A 25,664-nucleotide genomic window follows, 5' to 3' on the forward strand; every position below is an offset into this window, starting at 1 on the left:
GCTGGTTTTTCCAGCCAGTAGTTATGGGGACTTCTCTTCCTGGCACTGGAACCCTGAGCAGGGTACCTGGTGTGGGATGGGAACCCTCAGTCCTCAGGGAGGACCTTCCCAGCCAAGGTGTCCTGATTTTTATCCACCACACGAGGGTGTGGGACCCGCCCCTCGCGCCTCCGCCCCTCGCGCCTCCGCCCCTCCCCTCCTACCAGTCTGGATGTGGCTGCTGCTTTAATTCCATAGTTGTAGGACTTCCATTCAGTTCGATTTCAGGCGGTTTTGAATAATGGTTGTTCTGCAGTTTACTTTGATGTGGTTGTGGAAAGATGCGATACTGCATTTACCTACGCCCAAAGCTTTATAATATATAATAAAACTATCATCTATTGTTCTTTTGGGGAGCTTTCCTAACAATTTTTTTTTTTTTTACATAACCTTTAGTATCAGCTTGGCATATGTGTGTGTGTGTCCATGCGCACACACATGTATACAAAGAGAAATTACATGCTACAAATTTGAGAAAAATCAGTACCTTTTATTTTCCTATCCAAGAAAATGATTTATTTTTCCATTTGTCCAAGTCCTTTTCACTTCATTAGTATTATAAAATTTTGTTCATATATTTTCTGTATTTGTCATTTAGTCTTAATTAGTATTGAAATTTTTTTCTATTTTAAATGGTCTCTTTATCCATTTTACACTTTAATGATTGTGGGTCATTTACATGCCATCTACTAATGATTTCTGCATATTAAGTTTTCTATTCTAGTGCCTTACTAAATCATCTCATTTTTGTAGTAGTTTCTCAATTGATTCTCTTAGGTTTCCCATGTATACAATTATATCATCTGCCAATAACAATAATTCTTATACCTCAATTTTTTTTTAATCTAATGTATTCTCTGGGTCCCAGAATATAAATTCTGTAAGTTCAGAGATTTTTGTTACTTCATTAAGTGTTTTGTCTCCAGAACCTGAAATACTGCTTGGCACAGAGCATATGCTCAACTAAATATGTGAAGTAATAAAATGAACTGCATAGACTAGCAGCTCCAACACAGTGCTTAGTAACAGTACAAATAGTGGGCATCCTTGTCTTCTTGTCCCTGACTTTAATGGGAATGTATATTTCCCCATTAAACTTGATGCTGGCGCCCAACTGGTGTGGCTCAGTGGACTGAGTATTGTCCCATGGACTGAGAGGTCCAGGTTCAATTCCCAGTCAGGGCACATGGCTGGGTTTCAGGCTCAATACCCAGTAGTGGAGCATGCAGGGGCAGCCAATTATGTTCCTCTCTCACATGGATGCCCCCCCCCTCTAAAAATCAATCAATCAATCAATCAATCAATCAATATAAAAACATGAACCTGATGTTGGCTTTTTGGGTTAATGCAAATGTATTATTATTTCATGTTAAATAAATATCTATTTCCATTATGTTGAGCATTTTTATCTGAAATGGTGTTGAATTTTAGCAAATGTGCCACTTTTATAAAGACAGTAAAATTATTATTTTTTCTTTTTTTTATTCTCACCCGAGGACACTTTTTGTTCAGATAGAGTAGGAGAGAGAGAGAGAGAGAGAGAAACATCAATGTGAAAGGGACACATCGAGTGGCTGCCACCCGCACGACCAACCAGGGCCGGGGACAAACTGCAACCAAGGTACATGCCCTTAGCGGGAACCGAACCCGGGTCTCTCGGGACCACAGGCTGATGCTCTAACCGCTGAGCCAAACCGGCCAGGGCAGTAAAATTATTTTTCAAAAACTCTTTACACGTTTAAAAGGATTTAAACATTTTAATTCAACAAGTGAAATACAGAAAATCAACAGCTATAAAACCATGGAGATGGTAATTTAAACAATAACAGAAAAGTGCTTTAAGTTATGCTATTTAAATGTTACAATTTAAATTTCATTCATTACATTGGTATAATACCTCATCTCAGTATCTACAATTTTGACAAATGCTTGAAAAGATTTTTGTTCAGAAACAGTTGCTGGTCTGACAGACACACATTTGAAAATATTCTTTTTCTGGTCATAGTTTCCAACACACCTATGAACTCGGCCTCTAATCAGTCTTGGAAGTTCACGATCCTGTTTTTAAAAAGATAAATATCAATAAAGTCATTTACTAGTTCATCTAAATTTCAACTTTTTGAAACTAATTATATGATCAACTAAATATAAATCACCCTAAAATACTCTAACTCTTTTACCTGATTTAGGGCCCCACTGCTGACAAGACCATGAAAGGTAGACGTATATGACTGCCCTGTCACAGAGGAAAAACCTTCACTTGGGTAGGGCTTCTTACAAGCTAGCAAGCTGCTGCTCCTTAAAAGATTAACTAATTCTCAATGTAATGGCACATGAATTATTCACTTCTATAAGACAGCCAGAGTTCTACTTTCAGTAGATGGCAGAAAGGTAGTTCACACCAACTCTCCAACTAAGAACAACTAGAATAGCTGGATAAAATATTTAAAAGTCTCTTTGCAGATTTCAGAGAGGTTCTAAGGTAATGAGGAATTATAGAACCCCATCTGGGAAAGGGTAGGAGTCAGAAGGGGGCCTGATATTTGAGGATGCTTTCCCCTTGAAGTATCTGTCAATTATAGTCAAGGCAGTTGAGAGTCTAACTGAGCAGAGCTTTCATCAGACTTATAAGGCTAGGAGGAAAGAAAAAATAGAATCAGAGGCTCTTAAGGGAAAGAGATTCTGGTAACCAACCCCACCCCAGGCTTAGGGCTATGCCTTAATGGAACCAGTAAACTGGAAAAAGATCAGCCAGCATCAAACCCTCTCAATCATGAGTAAAGCTGAACTATTCTGGGATTATTTTCACTAAATGGGTCATAAAAAGCATTAACTATAAAAGAAGATACTGATTATTGCTAAAAGAACTATATTAAAGTGAACAATTTCTGTTCCTCAAAAGCCACCATTAAAACTCAAAAAACAAACATGAAGTATGAGAAAGTATTTGTAATATACATAATGGAATAAGAACTTATACCCTGAATAGTTTTTTTAAAACCCTCTTATAAATCAATAACAAGAAAACAAATAATTCAATAGAAAAAAAAATAACCATAAGGTCTAACAGACTTTACAAAAGAAGTTATCTAAACAGCCAGTAAGCATTAAAGTGCTCAACCTCATTAGTCACCAGGGAACTGTAGAGAAATGAGATAGAACTAAACACCCACTAGAAGGGCTAAAATAAAAAATACTGATGTACTAAGTGTTTATAAGAATGCAAAGAAACTACATTCATCTACACTGATTGTGAGTATGTAAACTGATAAAAACCCTTTGGAAAATTCTTTAGCAATAAGTACTGTATTAAAAAATACACATATACTATAATGCAGCAATTTTACTGCTAGGTATATACCCAACAGAAATGCATGCATATACACAAGAGACACATACAAAAATGTTCATAAAGCATTATTGATAATAGCAAAAAAACTGGAAATAATCCAGATGCCCATCAACAGTAGGATAGAAAACTAAACTATGGTATATTCAGACAACAGAATATTTTACATAGAAATATAAATAAATGAATTATAGCTATATGCAAAATAGATGAATCTTATAAACACTGTGTTGAAAGAAATCACACATAAAAGATAACATACCATATGATACTATTTATAAAAAGTTTTAAAACAGGAAGAATTAATTTATGATATTAAAAGTCAGGATAGTGGTTACTTTTAGATAGGAGACGGGAGGCAGTGAATGGGAGAGGCACAAGGATACATGGAGTTACAGCAATGTTCTATTTCTTAATCTTGGTAATGTTCATTTTGTGATATTTCACAGCACTGTACAGTTATAAATTGTGCACTTTGCTGTATAATGTTTTAAAAAGTCATACATAATATACTAGAAAAAATAAGCATTCAAGATATTTTAGAAATTAATAACTTGACAATTACTATTTCTTGATCTACTATGTGTCAGACACTGTACATTATGTTTTATCATCTAATCTCCAAAACAACCTTTCAAAGTAAGAATTAGTCTCTCCATTTTACAGATAAAACAACTGAAGCTCAGAAAGTTTAAGTAGCTTACTCAAGGTCATAAAGCTAGTAAATGGTGGAATAAAAACTAGAATCCATGCCTGATTTCAGAATTATAGCAATTTCAGAATTAATGTCAAACTCTTTCACAAAGTATTTGAGTCTTATAAGGTCTCCAGACTTTCTTGTAATTTCCAGCCTCTGTTGTCACCCCAGCCTTCCTTACCACCAAGCTTCTTCCTTATATCTCACCCTATTCTTTCACCCAACTTCAGAACTACTACCCTTACTCCCATCACTAACTAACTTTACACTCCAGTAATTATAAACTATTTGCAGTTTCCTTATACAATCCAGGCTCTCAGTTTCCTGTCTTTGAATACATGCTGCTCTCTTAATTTAGTATGCATTCCTCCCTACTTCTTCCCCTTCCACACACACATACTTTGGTTTATTAGTCCTTAAGTATCTTAAAAGGGGTTACTACATTCTTCAAATCTTTCCCTGATCTTCCTATCTACTTCTATAGTACCCTGCACCACTTATCATACCACTTATCATACCACAATGTAACACTTATGTAACTGTCTTTCTACCTGAGATTATAAACTTTGAGAGAGCCATCTACACTTATATTCCAATTGTATCTGTTACTAGCACAGCCCCAGGCACATAGTAGGCTCTCCATATTAGTTGAACAAATAACTTTAATATCAGAACTAAAACCAAACAAAATGTTGAAAGTACTACTAAAGTGTTAACAGCATTTCTACTGGAATGGAATTGTACTCTGCATTTGTGTTTTGTTGGCATAGCTTTGCAAAGAATATTTAGACAAATACTCACTATTTCATAAAATACACAAGGCAGAGTATTTTTCCCATCTCTCATAAGAAAAGTCTTTGAATAATATGGTCCAGGTGTAACAGCTGAATCAAGAACACCTAAATAACATTAAAATGGGGGGAGGGGGAGTTGATCAGTGCTGGTAAAATGCAAATAAAATTTAACAAAGAAGAGGCTGATATTTAAATAAGTATTCCCACACCAGTTTCTCTCATAGTTTTATTTATACAATAATAAAGAAGACATTTAAAGAGGGAAAAATATATCTGAAACTGTTTTATACTAAGGGAAACAAAATTTCTGGCCTTCTCCAGCTTAGGAGCAGGTTATATGCCAAAGTTCATACAACTGACACTGGTTGGCCATCTGAACTGTTTTCTTAGAATGTATTCTATAGAGTGGTTAAATTCCCTGACCAGTCTACTACACTATAATAATGAAATACACACATATAACTGATGAGCATTGTGGTTTAATGAAAAAATAAACACTGAATTAGAATCAAAAGGCATGCATTTGAGTCCCAGTTCTTCAACTTACTAAACCAAGCAAACTGTTTAACCCTCTTTCAAATCTGTCTTATCTATAAAATGAAAATAATAATTCATGTTTATATCAAGAAATTATCATCAAATGAGAGCACTATTTATTCCTTTCATAACCACCTACTGAGTACTGACAGTGAACATTTGTTATTTTGAGGTCAGCCTCCACTTACCCTAATAATAACCAGATTTTCCTTTATAAAACCTCTCCTATACCAGTCTTAGCCACATAATTTGAAGGGAATTTGTCCCCATCCTCAGATGCAGGAGTGACCTGAGACTGACTTAAACCAATTAGTGTATCCCATTCCCCAGCTACTGAGTACAAGGTGGGTATAGGTGATGGACTTGTTACCAGTCACAAATAGATATACAAGGGGTCATTTGCTAGTCTCTGGAAAAGAGCAACCAAAAGAAACCATCGAAGAATGTGGTATAAGGATGGGTGGTATAGAGGACTTTGATGATCATCTTAATACCAAAAAGGAAGAGTCAAAAGCTACTGGAGAGGCCACAATTGGAGCTTCAGGATGAAGACAAAATTGTGGCAGGGCTGAAAATGGCTAAATCCCAAAAACATAATACTGGGTGAAAATGCAAAAAAGTAAGTAAAAGTCCACATAAATTTATGAAATCAGATGTATATAAAAAATTATAGAAGTACAGACAGGAAAGATACCACAGTGATTACCTCTAGGTAAGAAGAAAAATGGATGAGGGTTTCAAATCTATTACATGGGTATGTGGATATGATATTCTCTAATTTTTTCTGCATATTTAGAATATTTCATTATTTAATTTAAATTAGATATTTATTATACTTAATCTGTTGAAAGAAATATGTTCTGAATCGCTACTTTTACTTGTTTTTCTCTTCATTCTACGTAAAATGAAATTCCAGAAACATTCTATAAAACTCTCCCCCTTTTAAATATTAACTTAGAAAACAGATTAATTGTAGGGTGCTCATATCAGTAAAGGGTTCTTTCCAAATGTTCTTTCAGATTTGAAATATAATTTAATTTATATACAAAATTACTACTGGATTTAGTCAAATATAGTGGAAAAAACAGTAGATTGAGAATAAGAAACTTAGATTGTAGATCCATTTTTCCTAGCTTTGTGATTTTAGTCAAGTCTATTTTAATTATCTGCTCCATTTCCTCACATGTCTCAAGGGTTGAGTCAGATTAATTATAATAATTTTTTTCAGTTTTAATATTATGAATCAGAAGAATACTATCATAAATAACCAAGTACATCTTAAGTCACACAAATCAATGACAGGCCCAGGAACTGAAGAAAATCCTAATTAACTATAATCTGCATTTGCAAAATTTTATTTTTCTTTAAGATCTCCTAGGTATTCCTTTTGACATTGAAAGCTATTGTCCAAATAATATTCTTAAGTATTTTTGAAGTATTATACCTACCCAATATTTCAAAAAGAAGTATAGTTTTGGGGGCATGTTCACGCCAGTACTTCATGCTTTCAATAACTGCAGATATTATTCTTAAGGAATTATCTTTTCCCTTAAACTTTAACTGATATAATGAGGCATCCTTTTGAAAAAAACAAAATGATAGCATTAGAAAAACGTTTCATATTTTTTATCATATTCTTTCACTTTCTTTGTAAAGATTCTAGGTCTTTATAATAAATAAATGTGTAAAATATGTAAAAAAATTATTGAAAATTTTAGTAGTTACTCCCATAAATAAAAGACACTTTATAGGAGGAGAAACTAGGATACACTTGGAGACAATAAGAGAATTATTTATATTCATTCACTCATCAAGTATTTTTTTAAAATACTGCCTGGACAGTGTGGCTCAGTGGTTGAGCACCGACCCATGAACCAAGAGGTCGCCGGTTCAACTCCTGGTCAAGTCACATGCCCAGGTTGTGGGCCAAATCCCCAGTGGGAGGGACATGCAGGAGGCGGCTAATTGATGTTCTCTCTCATTGATGTTTCTATCTCTCTCCCCCTCTCCCTTCCCCTCTCTCTAAAATCAATAAAGAAAAAATTTTTTTAATATCGTGTGCCAGCCCTGGCCAGATTGGCTCAGCAGTTAAGAGTGTCAGCCCACGAACCAAAGGAGTCCGGGTTCGATTCCAGTCAAGGGCATATGCCTCAGTTGTGGTTCGTCCCCGGCCCTGGTGCAGGCGGCAACCAGTCAATGTGTCCCTCTCACGTCAATGTTTCTCTCTCTTTCTCTCCCTTTCTCTCCCTCCCTCCCACTCTATCTGAAGATAAACAGAAAAATATCCTTGGGTGAGGATTAAATATACATATATAGTGTGCCAAACCTTTGATAAATCCAGGTGAACAAACGACAATTCCTGAGGAGGAAAAAATGGCGGCGGAGTGAACGGAAGCTACCCAGACCATCTCCCAGAACCAAACTGGAATTACAACTATAACACAGACAAATCAACGGGAAAAAGCAACAGAAAAGCAGCCTGGAGGACCATATAACCAGGGACACTGACTCCATCCCGGTAGGCTTGCGAAGGCGCGAGACGGGGGCTGGGAGCCCACGGTCCGCAGCTCGGCAGAGGCCTCAGCTGGGAGCAGCGCCCTCGGGTTACACTCCCAGGCGGCTCCACAGTGCAGAGCCGGACAGAGGCTGAAACAGCCACAGCCACTCACCTTGGGCTCCGGCAGAGGGAGGGCAGACTGGACTGGAGCTGTGTCGGGACACTCGGGATCTGGAGGGCGCTCAGAGCTTTTGCTGAGTGCAGCCACTAAGGACGGTGGCCACATTGCTCCTTCCCAGGGCTCTGAGAGAGGCAGCAGCCCCTCCCTCGGAGATCCAACCCCACCACGTGGGCCATTGAAGTGCTAATTGAGGCTCACTAATGACCAGCATCTGCCCCACCCTCGGGAAATCCCCTTGTGCTAAGCACCTGAGGGAGCTTCTCAATCAACCGACAACCCAAAACTCATCAAGTACTGTAACCTAGACTGCTAGCCTCCAGGCAGAAAGCTAGAGGATAACAGTACCTTTCCTGGGCTGGCAACTTTAACCAGGAAAGTAAGACTTGACAGTGGTGTTCAACGTGGGTCCTCCCTCGCTCATCTAAACACAGGAGAGGGAGCCACAAACAGCAGAACACCAACACCCACAGGGAAAACTTGACAGGCTCCAAAGCCCACAGTGATAGCCAAAATGGTGAAACATAGAAACAGAAGCCAAATGAAAGAGCAAGAGACCTCCACCGAAGATGAGATCAATGTGGAGCAATTAGGCACGTTAACAGAGCTAGAATTCAGAGCCATAATCTTGAGGAAGCTGAACAGCATGAGTAAGGACATAGAGACACTGAAAATAAGCCAATTGGAAATTAAAAACCAACAAGAAGAGATAAAAAATGATATATCAGAAATGAAAAACACATTGGAAGGTTTAAAAAGCAGAGTAGGGGAAGCTGAGGACCGGATCAGTGAATTAGAAGACAGGGTAGAAAAAAATCAACCAATCAGAAAAACAAAAGGAAAAAACGATTAAAAAACAGGAAGACAGCTTAAGAGAACTATGGGACAACTGGAAACGTAATAATATTCGCATCATAGGAGTCCCCGAAGAAGAAGAAAATGAGCAAGGGATAGAGAATATATTAAAAAAAATAGTGAGAGAAAACTTCCCTAATTTGGTGAAGGAAGAAGGCATTAAAGTTCAAGAAGCACAGAGAGTCCCAAGTAAGAAGAACCCAAACAGGCCCACACCAAGACACATAGTAATTAAAATGCCACAAATTAAAGACAAAGAGAGAATCCTAAAAGCAGCAAGAGATAAGCAACAGGTTACCTACAAAGGGAACCCCATAAGGCTCTCAGATGACTTCTCACAAGAAACACTACAGGCCAGAAATGAATGGCTTGAAGTAATCAAGGTCATGAAAAACAAGAATCTGAATCCAAGACTACTCTACCCAGCAAGGCTATCATTCAAAATAGAAGATCAAATAAAGAGCTTCCCAGACAAAAAAAGGCTAAGGGAATACATTAGCACCAAACCAGCACTGCAAGAAATGTTAAAAGGACTGCTGTAATTAGCCGTAGAAATAGGAAGAAAAATAGAACCACACTAAACAAAAATGGCAATAAATAAGTACATATCAATAATCACCTTAAACGTAAATGGATTGAATGCTCCCATAAAAAGACACAGAGTAGCTGATTGGATAAGAAAGCATGACTCATCTATATGTTGTTTACAAGAGACCCACCTCTCAACAAAAGACTCACATAGGTTGAAAGTGAAGGGATGGAAAAAAATTTTCCAAGCAAATGGAAAGCAAAAAAAAGCTGGTGTAGCAATTCTCATATCTGATAAAATCGATTTCAAAATGAAGACCATAACTAGAGACAAAGACGGCCACTACATAATATTGAAAGGATCTATCCAACAGGAAGATATAACCTTGATAAACATATATGCACCCAATATAGGAGCACCAAAATATATTAAAAATCTTCTGGAGGACTTCCAAGGAGAAATCGACAACAATACAATCATAGCAGGGGACTTCAACACCCCGTTGACAGCACTGGATAGATCCTCTAGGCAAAAAATTAGCAAGGAAACAGAGACTCTAAATGAAGCACTAGACCAAATGGATTTAATAGATATCTACAGAGAATTACACCCCAAAACTACAGAATACACATTCTTCTCAAGTGCACATGGGACATTCTCAAAGATAGACCACATGATAGGACACAAACTAAATCTCTACAAGTTCAAGAAGATTGAAATCATATCAAGCATCTTCTCAGATCACAATGGCATGAAACTAGAAATCAATTGCAACAAGCACATGCAAAGACATTTCAACACATGGAGGCTAAATAGCATGTTATTAAACAATGAATGGGTCACCGAGGAGATCAAGGAAGAAATTAACAACTTCCTGGAAACCAATGAAAATGAACACACAACAACACAAAATCTATGGGATGCAGCGAAAGCAGTTCTGAGAGGGAAGTTCAGAGCACTACAGGCCTACCTCAAAAAACAAGAAAAATTTCTAATTGACTGTCTAACTTCACAACTTAAAGAATTAGAAAGCAAACAAAAAGAAAACCCCAGAGCAAGTAGAAGGAAGGAAATAGTAAAGATCAGAGCAGAAATAAATGACATAGAGACCAAAAAAACAATTCAAAGGATCAATGAAACAAAGAGCTGGTTTTTTGAAAAGATAAACAAGATTGATGGACCCTTAGCTAGACTCACCAAGAAACAAAGAGAGAGAACCCAAATACACAAAATCAGAAATGAAAGAGGAAAAGTAACAACCAACACCACGGATATACAAAAGATCGTTAACAACTACTATGAACAACTATATGGCAACAAATTCGACAATCTAAGTGAAATGGACAAATTTCTAGAAACACACAGTCTCCCAAAACTATTCCCGGAAGAGATAGAAAACTTGAACAGACCAATAACAACTAAGGAAATTGAAGAGGTAATCAAGACTCTCCCAGCAAACAAAAGCCCAGGCCCAGTTGGCTTCACGGGGGGAGTTTTACCGAACATTCAAAAAAGAACTAACACCCATTCTCCTCAAACTATTTCAAAAAATTCAAGACGAAGGAAGACTTCCAAACACGTTCTATGAGGCCAGCATAATTCTAATTCCAAAACCAGAGAAACACACTACGAAGAAAGAAAACTACAGGCCAATATCCCTGATGAACATAGACGCCAAAATCCTGAACAAAATATTAGCAAATCGGATCCAGAAATACATCAAAAAAATTATTCACCATGACCAAGTGGGATTCATTCCAGGGATGCAAGGCTGGTACAATATTCGCAAATCAATAAACATGATACACCACATAAACAAAATGAAGAATAAAAATCACATGATCATATCAATAGATGCTGAAAAAGCATTCGACAAAATCCAGCATCCATTTCTGATAAAAACGCTCAGCAATGTAGGAATAGAGGGATCATATCTCGACATAATAAAGGCCATATATGAAAGACCTACAGCCAACATCATACTCAATGGACAGAAACTAAAAACATTTCCATTAAGAACAGGAACAAGACAGGGATGTCCACTTTCGCCACTCTTATTTAACATTGTACTGGAAGTCTTAGCCACAGCAATCAGACATGAAGAAAAAATAAAAGGGGTCCAAATTGGAAAGGAGGAAGTGAAACTGTCATTATTTGCAGATGACATGATATTATACATAGAAAACCCTAAAGACTCCATCAAAAATCTACTAGACTTAATAAATGAATTTGGCAAAGTAGTAGGATACAAAATTAACGTCAAGAAATCGACAGCATTCTTGTACACCAATGATGAACTCACAGAAAGAGAAACTGAAAAAAAATCCCATTTACCATCGCGCCAAAAAAATTACGATACCTAGGAATAAACTTAACCAAAGAAGTAAAGGACCTATTTGCAGAAAACTACAGGTCATTTAAAAAAGAAATAGAGTAAGATATAAAAAAAGTGGAAGCACATACCCTGTTCATGGATTGGAAGAATTAACATCATTAAAATATCCATACTACCCAAAGCAATCTATAGATTCAATGCAATCCCTATCAAAATACCAACGACATATTTCATAGAACTAGAACAAATACTTCAAAAGTTCATATGGAACTAAAAAAGACCCCGAATAGCCACAGCAATCTTGAAAAAAAAAGAACAAAGTAGGTGGGATCACAATACCAGATACCAGGTTATACTACAAAGCGACTGTAACCAAAACAGCCTGGTACTGGCACAAGAACAGGCATATAGACCAGTGGAACAGAACTGAAAACCCAGAAATGGACCCAAGGCAATACGCTCAATTAATATTTGACAAAGGTGGCAAGAGCATACAGCGGAGTAAAGACAGCCTCTTTAATAAATGGTGTTGGGAAAATTGGACAGCTACATGCAAAAAAATGAAACTAGACCATCAACTTACACCATACACAAAAATAAACTCAAAATGGATAAAAGACTTAAATGTGACCCATGAATCCATAAAAATTCTAGAAGAAAATGTAGGCAACAAAATTTCGGACATCATACGGAGCAGAATTTTCACTGATACATCACCTAAGGCAACAGAAATAAAGGAGAAAATGAACACATGGGACTACATTAAACTAAAAAGCTTCTGCACAGCAAAAGAAACAATCATCAAAATGGAAAGGCAACCCACTGTATGGGAGAACATCATTGCCAATGATGTATCAGATAAGGGGTTAATTTCCAATATATATAGAGTGCTCCTACAACTCCACAAAAGGAAGACAAAGAACCCAATTAAAAAATGGGCAGAGGAGCTGAATAGACACCTCTCCAAACAGGACATACAAATGGCCAAAAGACATATGAAGAAATGCTCAACATCACTAATCATCAGAGAGATGCAAATTAAAACAACAATGAGGTATCACCTCACACCTGTCAGAATGGCCGCCATCAACAAATCATCAAACAACAAGTGTTGGCGAGGGTGTGGAGAAAAGGGGACTCTAATACACTGCTGGTAGGAATGCAGACTGGTGCAGCCGCTATGGAAAACAATATGGTGCTACCTCAAAAAATTAAAAATTGAACTTCCATTTGACCCAGTGATCCCACTGCTGGGAATATACACTAAGAAGCCTGAAACACCAATCAGGAAGAATATATGTACCCCCATGTTCATAGCAGCACTATTTACAATAGCTAAGATCTGGAAACAGCTCAAGTGTCCACCAGCAGACGAATGAATAAAAAAGCTGTGGTACATATACACAATGGAGTACTATGAAACGGTAAGAAAGAAAGATCTCTTATCCTTTGAGACGACATGGAGGGACCTGGAAAGTATTATCCTAAGTGAAAGAAGCCAAGCAGAAAAAGACAAATACCACATGATCTCACTAATATACGTAATATAATGAACATAACAGTCTGAGGAATACAGTAGACCCAGAAACATGGAAGTAGGGCACAGACTGACATCCCTCAGGAGAGGGGGTGGGGAGTGGGGGGGTGGGAAGAGATAAACCACAGAACTTATATGCATGTATGCATGACCAATGGACATGGACAACTAAGCCAGGGACGGGGCGGAGGTGGGGTGGGGTGGGGGGTGCCAATGGGGTAAAAAGGTAAAATATCTGTAACAAAAAAATAAATAAATAATTCATAAAAAAAAAAAAAAAACACAATTCCTTTCTTTAATGTGCTCATACTCTAGAAGGGGAGTCAGACGCATTCATTCATTCACCCCAGAAGTACTTATTGGTACCTACTATGTACCAGACATAGCTAATGAGGAAACAACAATGAACAAAACAGACAAGATCTACCCTCATAGATTTTGGCATCCAGTGGGGGAATTCAGAAAATAAACAATAAATATATAATAGAATGTCAGGAATTGATATATCTTATACATTTGAAAAACAGGGTAAAAGGATAAAGAGAGACAGATAATTATTTTAAATAGGTTGTTGAGTGAGGACTGTGAGAACAGCAAGTGTAAAAGCCCTGAGATGGGAATGTGTTTGGCATTTTTTTTTTTTTTATCCTCACCCGAGGACACCCTTCCATTCTTTGCTCAGGTAGAGTGGGAGGGAGAGAGAGGAATGGAGAGAGAGAGAGAAATGGAGAAAGAGAGAAACATCGACGTGAAAGGAACACATCGAGTGGCTGCCACCCGCACGACCAACTAGGGCCGGGGACAAACTGCAACCGAGGTACGCGCCCTTAGCGGGAACCGAACCCGGGTCTCTCAGGACCGCAGGCCGACGCTCTAACCGCTGAGCCAAACCGGCCAGGGCGTGTTTGGCATTTTTAAATATCAACTAAGAATACAGTGTGTTGCCTGGCCAATGTGGCTCAGTGATTTAGCACTGACCCATGCACCAAGAGGTCAGTGGTTCAATTCCCAGTTGGGGCACATGCCCAGGTTGCAGACTTGATCCCCAGTAGGGGGCGTGCAGGAGGCAGCCAATCGCTGTTTCTCATTGATGTTTCTGTCTCTCCCTCTCTCTTCCTCTCTCTCTAAAAATCAATAAAAATATTATTTAAAAAAAGAATAGTGTGTTAAGATACTAAATTTTCAGGGGGTGGCACTTTTCTTTGTGAGGGCAGGGCATGTCTAAGAACACTTGATGGGACACTGTTTTCCAACTATAATTACCTTTCCTCTCTCTCCCCCTCCTAACCAAGGTATGAATGCTTCCCATTGAGGACTATTGCCATAATGAGCCACTGCTATTAAGGTGACTATGTCATATCATTCTTAGGTGCAAGGAAACATAAGGCTGAAAATCACTGTGAAACATGCTATTTTAGTCAAATTTCTAGGAAAAAAATTTACCTCAGATGGCTCACTGAAAAGAGTGCTTACAAACACAGACATATGGGCAGAACAAACCTAAGGCACTTAAACACTCAAAAACTAACAACAATACAAAACTACCACTCCTAGGCTGAAAGGAGAAGGGGAGGAAATAAAATTACCGAACCTGTGAAAGCTAGACTCATAGAGGGGTTATATGACACTGGGGCACAGCTATTGTCTGTGACACTACATTTAACCAGGGAGGGCATAGGAAAACCCAATCTCTCTCCCCACCCTATGATGTCCTGCCAGTGACTACCACTGGCTGACTCCTAACAGAAGTCAGCTAAGGGATCCCAGGACAATACACTATGTAATACAATTCAGCCTTCTAGAGTACAGAGAAGGGCAGAGGGTAAACAATCTACTGGGCCAGGGGGCAAGGGAGGGAAGACAGCAAACCAGCACATATAATATATAAAACACATTTACAAAGAACAATAACAGTGAGAGGAGACAAGAAGTAAAGCTGAAGAAATTATAGATATAGGAAAGAATATAAGCCAAAGCATAGTCACAATAGAGTGCACTTCACGTTTAGTCTGAAAATGGAAGAACATGAGGCTGGAAAGGTAAATACCAGGTTATAGAGCAAAGATCAGCAAACTATACTTTGTGGTCCAAATCTAACTTGCTATCTGTTTTTGTAAGCTTTTATTGGAACATGTCATCCATTTATCTGTTGTCTATGGCTACTTTTAAGCTCCAGTGGCAGAGTTGAGTGGTATAGTTGAGTCGTTGCAAAAGAGATCATATAGCCCATAAAGCCAAAAATGTTTATTATGTGGCCCTTGACGGAAAAAGTTTGCTGACCCTTGTTACAAGAAACTTACATTGACATATGAAGAGCTTGGAGAATTTCTGCAAGCAATGGATAAATTGTCATCATCTCAATTATTAGTAAACAGTGAAATTCAGAACCCAGTAGAACACTCTAAAGCAACCATAAAAAAGAGCAGCTATTCACAACCTCTAAGAAAATATTTTGGAAACTAACTTCACTCACTCCAATGCATCTGGATATTTGTGCTAATCAAGTATTGTATGCCATGGGATTGATTTCAAATGTTCTTATCTCTGTTATTTTCTAAATACTTATCTAATTTTTTACATGTAAATAAAAAAATGTAAATAATTCATATTTAAAAGTTTACCTTGAGAGCGTTGTCTTCTGGAATATCATCTAATATGTTTTTCTTAAATTGATTTTGTTGGAAATTGGGCTTAAATGCCTGTAATGCACTGTTTTCATCTAGACTTCTCATTGTGGAGCCAGGTATTTTTGACACATGTGTTTGTCTGAGTACTTCACTTTCTCTTTGGTGAGGTAAGTTAGGAAGTTGAGATATTCTTGATTGTTTCTGTTGTTGCACTCCCAAACTCATTGGACAAGAATTTATCCTATCATTTGCCACGTTTGTTCTTTTGCATTGAGGCCTAAAATCATTTCTATCCCAAGTTTTCAAGCTGGTATTTTTGTTGCCATCGCTGTAGCTGTAACAGTTTTTAAAAATTAGTATTAGTTTTTGTTTAGTATATACTTTTTCTTTTTTTTTTAAACTTATCTTTATTGTTGAATGTATTACAGATCTTCCTTTTTCCCCTATTGACCTCCTCTCCCCACTCCTACCGCCCTCCTGCCTTTCCCCACACTGTTGACAGCATCCACTGGTTATGCATATATGCATATAAATTCTTTGGTTTATTTCTTCCCACCCCCCAACCCCTCTTCCCATTGAGGTTTGTCAGTCTAGCAACCAATTTGTACTTCTTAATCCCTTCACCTTTTTCACCAATTCCCCCAACTCCGGTCCCATCTGGCAACCAACAAAATGTTCTCTGTGTCTATGAGAATATTTCTGTTCTGCCTGTTCATTTTGTTTGTAGATTCAATTGTTGATAGATATGTATTTATTGCCATTTTGTTTGTTCATATTTTTTATCTTATTTTTCTTCAAGAAGACCCTTCAACATTTCATATAATAATGGTTTAGTGGTGATGAACTCCTTTAGCTTTTTCTTGTCTGGGAAACTCTTTATATGATCATTGATTCTAAATGATAGCTTTGCAGGATAGAGTAATCTTGGTTGTAGGTTCTTGTTTTTCATCACTCTGAATATTTCTTGCCACTCACTTCTGGCCTGCAACGTTTCTTTTGAGAAATCAGCTGACAGTTTTATGGGAGCTCCCTTGTAGGTAACTAACTGCTTTTCTCTTACTGCTTTTAAGATTCTCTCTTTGTCTTGAACCTTTTGCATTTTGATGATAATGTGTCTTGGTGTGAAACTCTTGGGGTTCATCTTGTTTGGGACTCTCTGTGCTTCCTGGACTTGTATGTCTGTTTCCTTCACCAAGTTAGGGAAATTTTCTGTCATTGTTGTTTCAAATAGGTTTTCAATTTCTTGTTCACTCTCTTCTCCTCCTGGCACCCCCATGATGTGAATGTTGTCATGCTTGAAATTGTCCCAAAGGCTCCTTACACTATCCTCATTTTTTGGTTTTGTTTTTTCTTTTTGCTTATATACTTTTTCTTGATTAAAAAAGTTAATAATTAACATTTGCATTTATATGGCAATTTGTGGTTTATAAACTACTTTGTAACCACTGACTAGTCAGAAATTCTAAATACAACATCATAACAACCCTACAGTATATGATACCTTTCTTTTCAGGTGAGGAAACTGAACCTTAGGGAGGAAGTAACTTGTCCAAAGTCAAATAGAAAGTTACTTGCAATACAGAACCCAGAGAACCCTAATCTCCCAGCTCAAAGCCCAATGCTATAAAGCATATTTTGTAATGATCCAAGCCTTCACATAACAGTGATTGTCCACGAGTGGTAAGATTTTGAGAAATTTTGCTTATTTCTTTATATATTTATTTTTAAATTTTTGTACTTTTACTATAGCTTAAAAGCCTTACTTATGAATCTGTTGCAACATTTTATTAGCTACATTAAACTGAGTTGTATCAGCTTATCAGAATATAATATTAATGAGGCCAAAATCAAAAGTATAATTTCTGAACTGGCTAGTTAAGAGTACCATAGAGAAAAACTGGTACAAATCACAAATTCTTATTTCTGAATAATTTTCCTGAAAATGTCACTAGAGGGCAAACAGTACAACCCATCCCTTGTTAGAGAAAATAATTTTTTTAAAAATCAAAGGTCTAGGTTCCCTAGAGACCAGACACAAATACAAATTGCATGGGACCTGAAGCTTTATAATTTGGGGAGCCTTCTTAAGTAAATTAGGTACAAAATAAGGTGTAAAAATAATGAGAAAATAATTTTAAAAGTTGATAAAAACCACAAACATCACATATTCAGAAAAAAATATTATTAGTATTATTATTAACTATCTGATACACGTCTATAAGACATTTTTCATATATTGATCACCTCTTCATATAACAGCAATTTTATTTTCAAGAGAAAGAACAGAAACAATTTTGTCTTCCCTCTCTCATGTATGTAGAAATTACACTTATTATTCATAGTTTAGAGAAGCTTCTTTCAGCTTTACAACTCCTTATTGATAACAGCACTTCTGCAACTTCCTCCAACATTTTTGCTCAGGGGGTGCTCCTAGCCTGGCCAAGGAGATCATGCCCACTACAGTGCTGCTTCAGCAACCAATCCAGCTCAGCCAGGTCCTCGATGTCCCAACTAGACCATGAGGCCTTCATTGTAGGGGCTCCTAAGCAGGGCAGGAAGCAGTGTCCCACTCAGAGCCTTCTCTTTGGGGACAAAGATAGAAACACATCACAACTCAGAATATGAGATCCCCAAAACAGGCTGTTGTTGGGGGTAGATGGATGTGAAGGTAAAGCCTAGATTTTGAACCTAAGCATAGAACCAGTTAAAGACCTTCAGCAGATTATGAACTGCCTAATTGGGTTTTCTGTTCTTGGATTTTCTTTTATTATATTCCAACTGTCTAACAGATTATCTATAATTTCAAACTGGAGTATCTAATATTGGGTGGCTATCCAGATTGCAATCTGTTACCTAATTCTCTAATACCTGTCAGAGCAGACTTTCTCCTAGCACCTGCAGCTGCAACTATGCCTCCAAAATCCATCTCAAAACCATTAACAGGCCTAGTTTCAAGCCCTGATCCTGAAGAAAGTAAATGACTTGTCCTGAGTAAATTAGCATGAGTAATAAAATCAAAGCTCATTTTTAAAATAAAAATATTGTTTTGATGTGTTTATTAACCACTTTATTAAAAATTTCCCCCTTTTAAATATTATGGTATCTTTGCCCTGGCTGGTTTGGTTCCACAGTTAGAGCATCGGCCTTTGGACTGAAAGGTCTCAGGTTCAATTCTCAGTCAAGGGCACATGCCTGGGTTGCAGGTTTGATCCCCAGCACCCATGGTGGTTGTGTGGGAGAACAATCAATTGATGTGTCTCTCTCACATCGATGTTCTCTCTCTCCCTCCCTCCCTTCCATTCTGTCTAAAAAATCAATGGAAAACTATCCATAAAAGTCAGGGTAATATTAACTTCATGGGATTGTTGTAAAGATTATTAAAATAATGTATCAAAGCACTAAACAATTACTAATATATGATATATGTTTAGTGCTGTTTTTCCAATACTCTGATCCCGAAATTATTTCCTTCAGTAGTTACCACTTACCCAAGAATACTAAAATCCAACCTAGAAAACAATCCATGTCCCTTTTTCCAGCTATTCATTTTTTCATAATATTTAGGCATTCAACTTAGATTCTTATAGCAATGACCCAGAATTACCCTCACTATCGTCCTTGATGGTCCTCTTCATTTCTTGAGCTCCAACCACTGCAGATGCATATGTATTTCAATCTCCAACTTTCTTTCTTATTCCATTCTATTTAGCCTGGAGCGAACTGTCTTACTAGGTAGGATAAGACTGAGCATTCTATTTGGTTCTCAATTTCTAAATGTATCCAATATTAAGATACAATTATTCCTGACTCTTTGTTTATTGTCAATTAGATCACTAATAAACCATATCAAAATCATAAATTCATAGTGATAAATATTGACAGAAATTTCATTATAACATTAAGAATTCTTTGGAAACATAATCACTGTTAAGTATACCTAAAGTTCTCTTAACTTCTTTTATAAAATGTAGCTAATACTGCTATAGTTATTATTAAGTAGCAATTTCCTACATGTAAGTCTGTCTAGGAAAGGAGGAAGAGATGAAGAAGAAGAGGAGAGAGGAAGAGAGGGAAAGGAGAAGAAAGAAATATTAAATAGACTCACCTCCAACCACTCTTGCTCCTTTCATTATTTGATTGAATAGACTTAGACACAAAATCTTGACTTCTCAAGGGATGAGAAACTGAGTGTGGTATTTGCCTTTCGAGGAAATGTATCTTATTAAATATTAATAGTTCGTTTCCAAATTCAGAAATGTAAAATATACATAGAAGAATAACATCAGTCAGTAACATAAACACATTCACTGATGTATGTTTCCACATACCCTGTGTTCATTGTTTTTGTTAAAGGAGGCACCTCTGGATTCATTGCTTCCCAGGCCCAATCTCAAAAGATATAACAGGAAAAAAAGTAAAACAGGTAGCATTTAAAAAATAATTATTTCATACTTATTTAATTTGATGATTGAAAGCTTGAAGAAAAGAACTTAAAGATATGGACTTGTTCTTCAATAGCACTTTGATGTGGAACCTCTCAGTCTGCCTTATTAATTTTTACAGATGTCTTTCTTCCCCACTGTGTATTAAGCAAAGGTAACAGTTTTATCTGTATCTTTTCTGCAATCAATTCTAGTATAGTATCTTGTACTCTGTAACATGAATTTAATATAATCAATGTTTCTTAAACTTTTTCATTTCAACGCACAGCAGAAATACATCACAACTCAGAACATATAAGTGTGTGGTGGGGGATAGGAAGAACATAAAATTTCACCATCAATTCTTATTCTTACTATGTGTGATACATTCTGAATTTTCTATTCTATTCTACTTTCTATTTCTTTTTTAAAGATTTTATTTTATTTTTTCCTTTACTGATTTCAAAAAAAGGAAGTGAGAAGGGGAGAAAGAGATAGAAACATCGATGAGAGAGAACACTGACTGGCCACCTCCTGCATGCCCCCCACTGGGGATCTGGCCCACAACCTGAGCATGTGCCCTGACTGGGAACTGAATCAGCAACCTATTGCTGTATGGGTCGATACTCAACCACTGAGCCACACCAGCCGGACTATTTCTTTAAAGATTGGCTATCTCCCAACTTATCTTTAAAAATTTCAAAAACACTGACCTAGTCGTATCTCTTATCCAACATAAGAATCTCTGACAGACAGTTTTCCTGGTCAGAGCCTGTAGAGTTCAGTATTTTAGGAAGATGCAAATTTCCCTATGAAGCAGTTCAAATTTTGTTATTTTTCAAGGTCAACATTATGCTTCTTATAAAATTATTTTAACTGGTAAAGAATTTTTTAAATGGCAGAGGATGACCAAATGCCCACTTATGCATATTCATGTGATTGTTTTAATCCATAAAAATAGGAAGATAAAATTCTTACTTGAAATTCTTCAAATGTGAAAGAAAAAAAAAAAATTATAAATTTAGAAGTAGATGAAGGTCTATGGTTAAACACTGGATAAAATTAACAATACAAATATTGAGAGGGAGGGGGAGAGGGAGAGAGATGATTTTATAATTCTATTTGCATAAGATCATACCACAGATTTTTTAAGTGTGCCCAGAAAAATGCAAATGCATATAACCAGCATGCACCAAATACATTTCAGAATGTCTTCCTGTCCAGGCCTTCTTCTGAAGTAAAAAAATCAGTAAACTTGAAGACCTCCCAGGACATACCACCACAGCTAATTGTTTCAGAGATGAAAGACCTAAACAGAAAGCTAAACCAGTGTTTGAATAACCTCACTTAAAAAAATGAGCTGAACCAGAGGCTCCCGGTCTCTAGAATTTGAATCAAGAGATACAGAGGGCAGTCTTATGGGCTCTGAGAACTAGAACTAAAAGGTTAGGTTAACTCCCAGCAAGGGCAATTTAGTTCATGTGCTAGTTGAAACTATAAGGAAGCCAACTGGGTGAGAGAGTAAAGAGCCAACAAATAAAGAAAGGCAAAAAATGTCATAAGAGAAAAAAGACTACAGCCAAGTGCTAGAAATTCCTGGGCTTCTACCTTTCCTGAGGTCTATTTTTTCCCATTTTCCCTGTGTTCCCATGCACATTTATTCCTGAGGCAACTTGAGTGTCTTCATTCTTTAGCACCAAATATCTAAGTCACAATATCCATTATGTATCTTAAAAAAGAAAAATAATTCTTTATAATGTAGGTTCCCACTTCATTAGAGCAAAGTCTCCAAATCTAAGATATTCCATTTAAAATGCTAAGCCACCCCTGTAGACAAGGAAACTCAAACTACTGTACTGGAATGTTCAGAAAGAGCCAAGTAATCCCTATATTTGGATGATGGAAAGAAGAAAAACATAAACTTTCTATTTCCATTATAATAAATAGAAGTAGTAATTTTCTATAATCCTAGTTCTTATTTTCTAAAAGTTTGCAACTTATTTTCTTACCTGTTGGTAGAGGAGGGAAATCATAGCTGTCAGAAGTAGTACTGATACCTGGATCATTTTTAAGTGGATTGGAAGTTAATGGCTGTCTAGTCCTCTTTTTCTGATTGAACAATGGTACAGGCAAACAGCCTAAATCAAATGTTCCAAAAAAATAGTATATAATGGGAAAATAGATCTAGTTATGGAATAATTTGTCTACTTCTATATATTAATTTTATATTTATTATAAATATATTTATATATCTTGGGATTGGTTCTTACATTCTTTTTAAGATCCTAAATAGCCTCATTTGTTTCTCTAAAAACTCCTTTCTTTTTTTTTTAATCCTCACCTGAGGATATTTTTCCATTTTTTGTACAGATAGAATGGGAGGGGGAGAGAGGAAAGGAGAGAGAGTGAGAAACATCGACGTGAAGGGACACATCGAGTGGCTGCCAACCGCACAACCAACCAGGGCCGGGGACAAACTGCAACCGAAGTACGTGCCCTTAGCGGGAACCGAATCCGGGTCTCTCCGGACCGCAGGCCGACGCTCTAACCGCTGAGCCAAACTGGCCAGGGCTCCTTTCTTTTTTTTTAATTTTATTTTTCAATTACAGCTTACATTCAACACTATTTTTTATTAGTTTCAGGTGTCAGTGTATAGCATAGTGGTTAAATAATCATATACTTCACAGTGATCCCCCCAAAATTTCAAGTACCCACCTGGTACCATACATAGTTATTAGAATATTACTATATTCCCTATACTGTACTTTATATCCCTGTGACTGTTTTGTAACTACCAATTGGTTCTTCTTAATCCCTTCATCTTTTTGCCTGGTTCCCTTACATCCCCTTCCCTCTGATAACCATCAGTCTGTTCTCTGTATTCAAGTCTGTTTCCATTTTGTAAAAACTTGGACTACATTAACAATGCCTTCATTCCTCTTGTTTGAAAGTAATCTCCATCGCCTCCCTCATCCCCATACCCTTCCCAAATCTACTTTTTTTTTTTTTTTTATCCTCACCCGAGGACATTTTTCCATTTTTGTTCAGATAGAGAGGGAGGGAGGGGGAGAGAGAGAGAGAGAGAGAGAGAGAGAGAGAGAGAGAGAGAGAGACATCGACGTGAAAGGGACACATCGAGTGGCTGCCTCCCACACAACCCCAACTGGGGCCGGGGACAAACTGCAACAGAGCTATGTGCCCTTAGTGGGAACCTAACCCAGGTCTCTGGACCGGGGGTCAATGCTTCCAACTGCTGAGCCAAACCAGCCAGGGCCCAAATCTACTTTTCCCCCCCTTATTTTCCACCTATGCTTGCCTATTACCATATCAACTGGAGGGGGCCCTTCAAGTACAACAGAGGTGAGGGAGAACTAGACATTGACCCATATTTTCCAAAACTCTAACCACTCTTTGGACTATGGTAGCATACCCTTTAGGGTCATGGTTCTCAAACTTTAGTTTAAGATTTCACTGGAATTGTTCTTAACATGCCAATTCCTAGATCCTACTCTCATAGATTTTATTTCAATAGATTTGGTTTGGAAGCAAAAACTGAAATTTTAACAAGCACTCCAGGTAACACATATTTTCTGTGGATCATTTTGACAATGCCTTAGAGTGTAATATCCAATCCAAATGAGAAAAAGGACTACCCCCATAACTCCCAGATAAAAGACCTGGGATCTCAAGTCAAGCCAAAAATCAGACTTTATAAAACAGTAAAACTAGAAGGGATCTCAGAGAAAAAAGGTCCCAATGGTTTACACACTGCCACAGTGGAAGAACCTAGATAGGACCTAAGCTTCCTAAATCTCAGTTTAGATATCTTGCCACTATGCTCTATCTGGTGCCATCAAAATGTGTACTACAGGAGAATATAGACTCTGTAATAACTGTCTGATGAAATTATGTGAGTTGTGGAGTCAGACTTCTTGTGTTGGGATTACAACTTTAAAGTAGGGTTAAATTACATACAACTTCGTAGTATAAACTTGGGCAATTTCCTTAAACTCATTGTGCCAATATGACATATACTGAGAGGCAGGATAATACAATGATTAAGAGTATGAACTCTACAGCCGGATTCCTAGGTTCAAATCCTGGTTCTGCCACTTCCTAAGTCACTTATTTAACCACCTCTTTGTGCCTTAGGTTTTTACCTGGAAAATAAGGATGATAATAATAATACCTATCTCAAAGGGTTGCTGTAAGGGTTAAATATATTACTACATATAGTTAAATGTCTAGAATACAGTACATTCACAGTAAATAATAGCTATTATTATCTTCATTGTCCCTTATCATCATTCCCCTGGTTCTCTACATTCTTGCCCTGTAACTAATAAATCGGAAAGCAGAAATGGTAGGGGAAGCTGTTAGGAAAACAGAAGTGCTTTTGGAAATATTTTAAGTCACAAATACAAATAAAAAATAAATCTATTTTTTCATTTTCAGCCTTAAAGCACAGAACTCAATCATGTAGGGTTTATAGGAAGAACACTCATAAATCCAGGGAAGTATGATTTTACTCCCACTTCTGCCACTAAATGTTTTCCCTTAAACTATTTTATTTCCTTGGACCTAAATAGTAAAGAGGCTAGACTACATGTTCCATTTTTTTTAAGTTCCTTCCAAAATGCTCCATCTATAGATTACACAAGCTTTCACATGGTATATACAAAATACAGAAATTTTAAATAAAAGTTGGTCAATACCTGCTGTACTTCGAGTTGAATTTTCATTTAGGTTTCTCTTCATCTCCTTCAATATCAAAGTCTGTAACTTTTTCTTTAGCACTCCAAATTTACAACACGAATGTACCGGGCTAACCCTTCAAAGGAGGAAATTTGTAACACTTATCGTTATCAACAACAAAATCAAATTCTCCTGCTCGGAATGACTGGAACGAAGGTTTAAAACTCTAGTTTCAAACCTGATCACGCTCTAACGGTTTAGAGAGACTTTCGGTGCCTGGGTAAGAACGAACAACATAGGCCGTTTTTTCAACCCTGTTCGAAACAAGCTGAGACTGGAGTGGGTATCACCTCGCTGGGAATTTCACACAGCCGATCTGGTGCCCCACAGCGGGGATCACCCTGAACCAGACCTGGGAGAGAGACGTGGGCTAGAACGCCCACAAACCCACCGGCTCGTAAGACCAGGGCGGAAACACGTGCACTGAACTAGCCGAACACGTGCACCGAACTAGCCGAACACGTGCACTGAACTAGCCGAACACGTGCACCGAACTAGCCGAACACGTGCACTG

The 25,664-nt window shown here is 37.3% G+C and overlaps 1 protein-coding gene across 1 annotated transcript in view; it reads right to left on the reverse strand.

The window, feature by feature from the left end:
• Nucleotides 1–25,153, reverse strand: part of LOC118633840 (olfactory receptor 1E5-like) — a 58,261-nt gene extending 33,108 nt beyond the window's left edge. The window contains 7 exon segments of the mRNA XM_036267952.1: nt 4,887–4,984; nt 6,865–6,994; nt 15,969–16,308; nt 20,080–20,175; nt 20,303–20,363; nt 22,405–22,533; nt 25,111–25,153. Coding sequence (XP_036123845.1) covers nt 4,887–4,984; nt 6,865–6,994; nt 15,969–16,308; nt 20,080–20,175; nt 20,303–20,363; nt 22,405–22,533; nt 25,111–25,153 — 897 coding nt within the window.
• Nucleotides 25,154–25,664: the final 511 nt, after the last annotated feature.

This window comes from Molossus molossus, unplaced genomic scaffold (assembly GCF_014108415.1).
Source record: "Molossus molossus isolate mMolMol1 unplaced genomic scaffold, mMolMol1.p scaffold_m16_p_19, whole genome shotgun sequence".
NCBI lineage: Eukaryota > Metazoa > Chordata > Mammalia > Chiroptera > Molossidae > Molossus > Molossus molossus.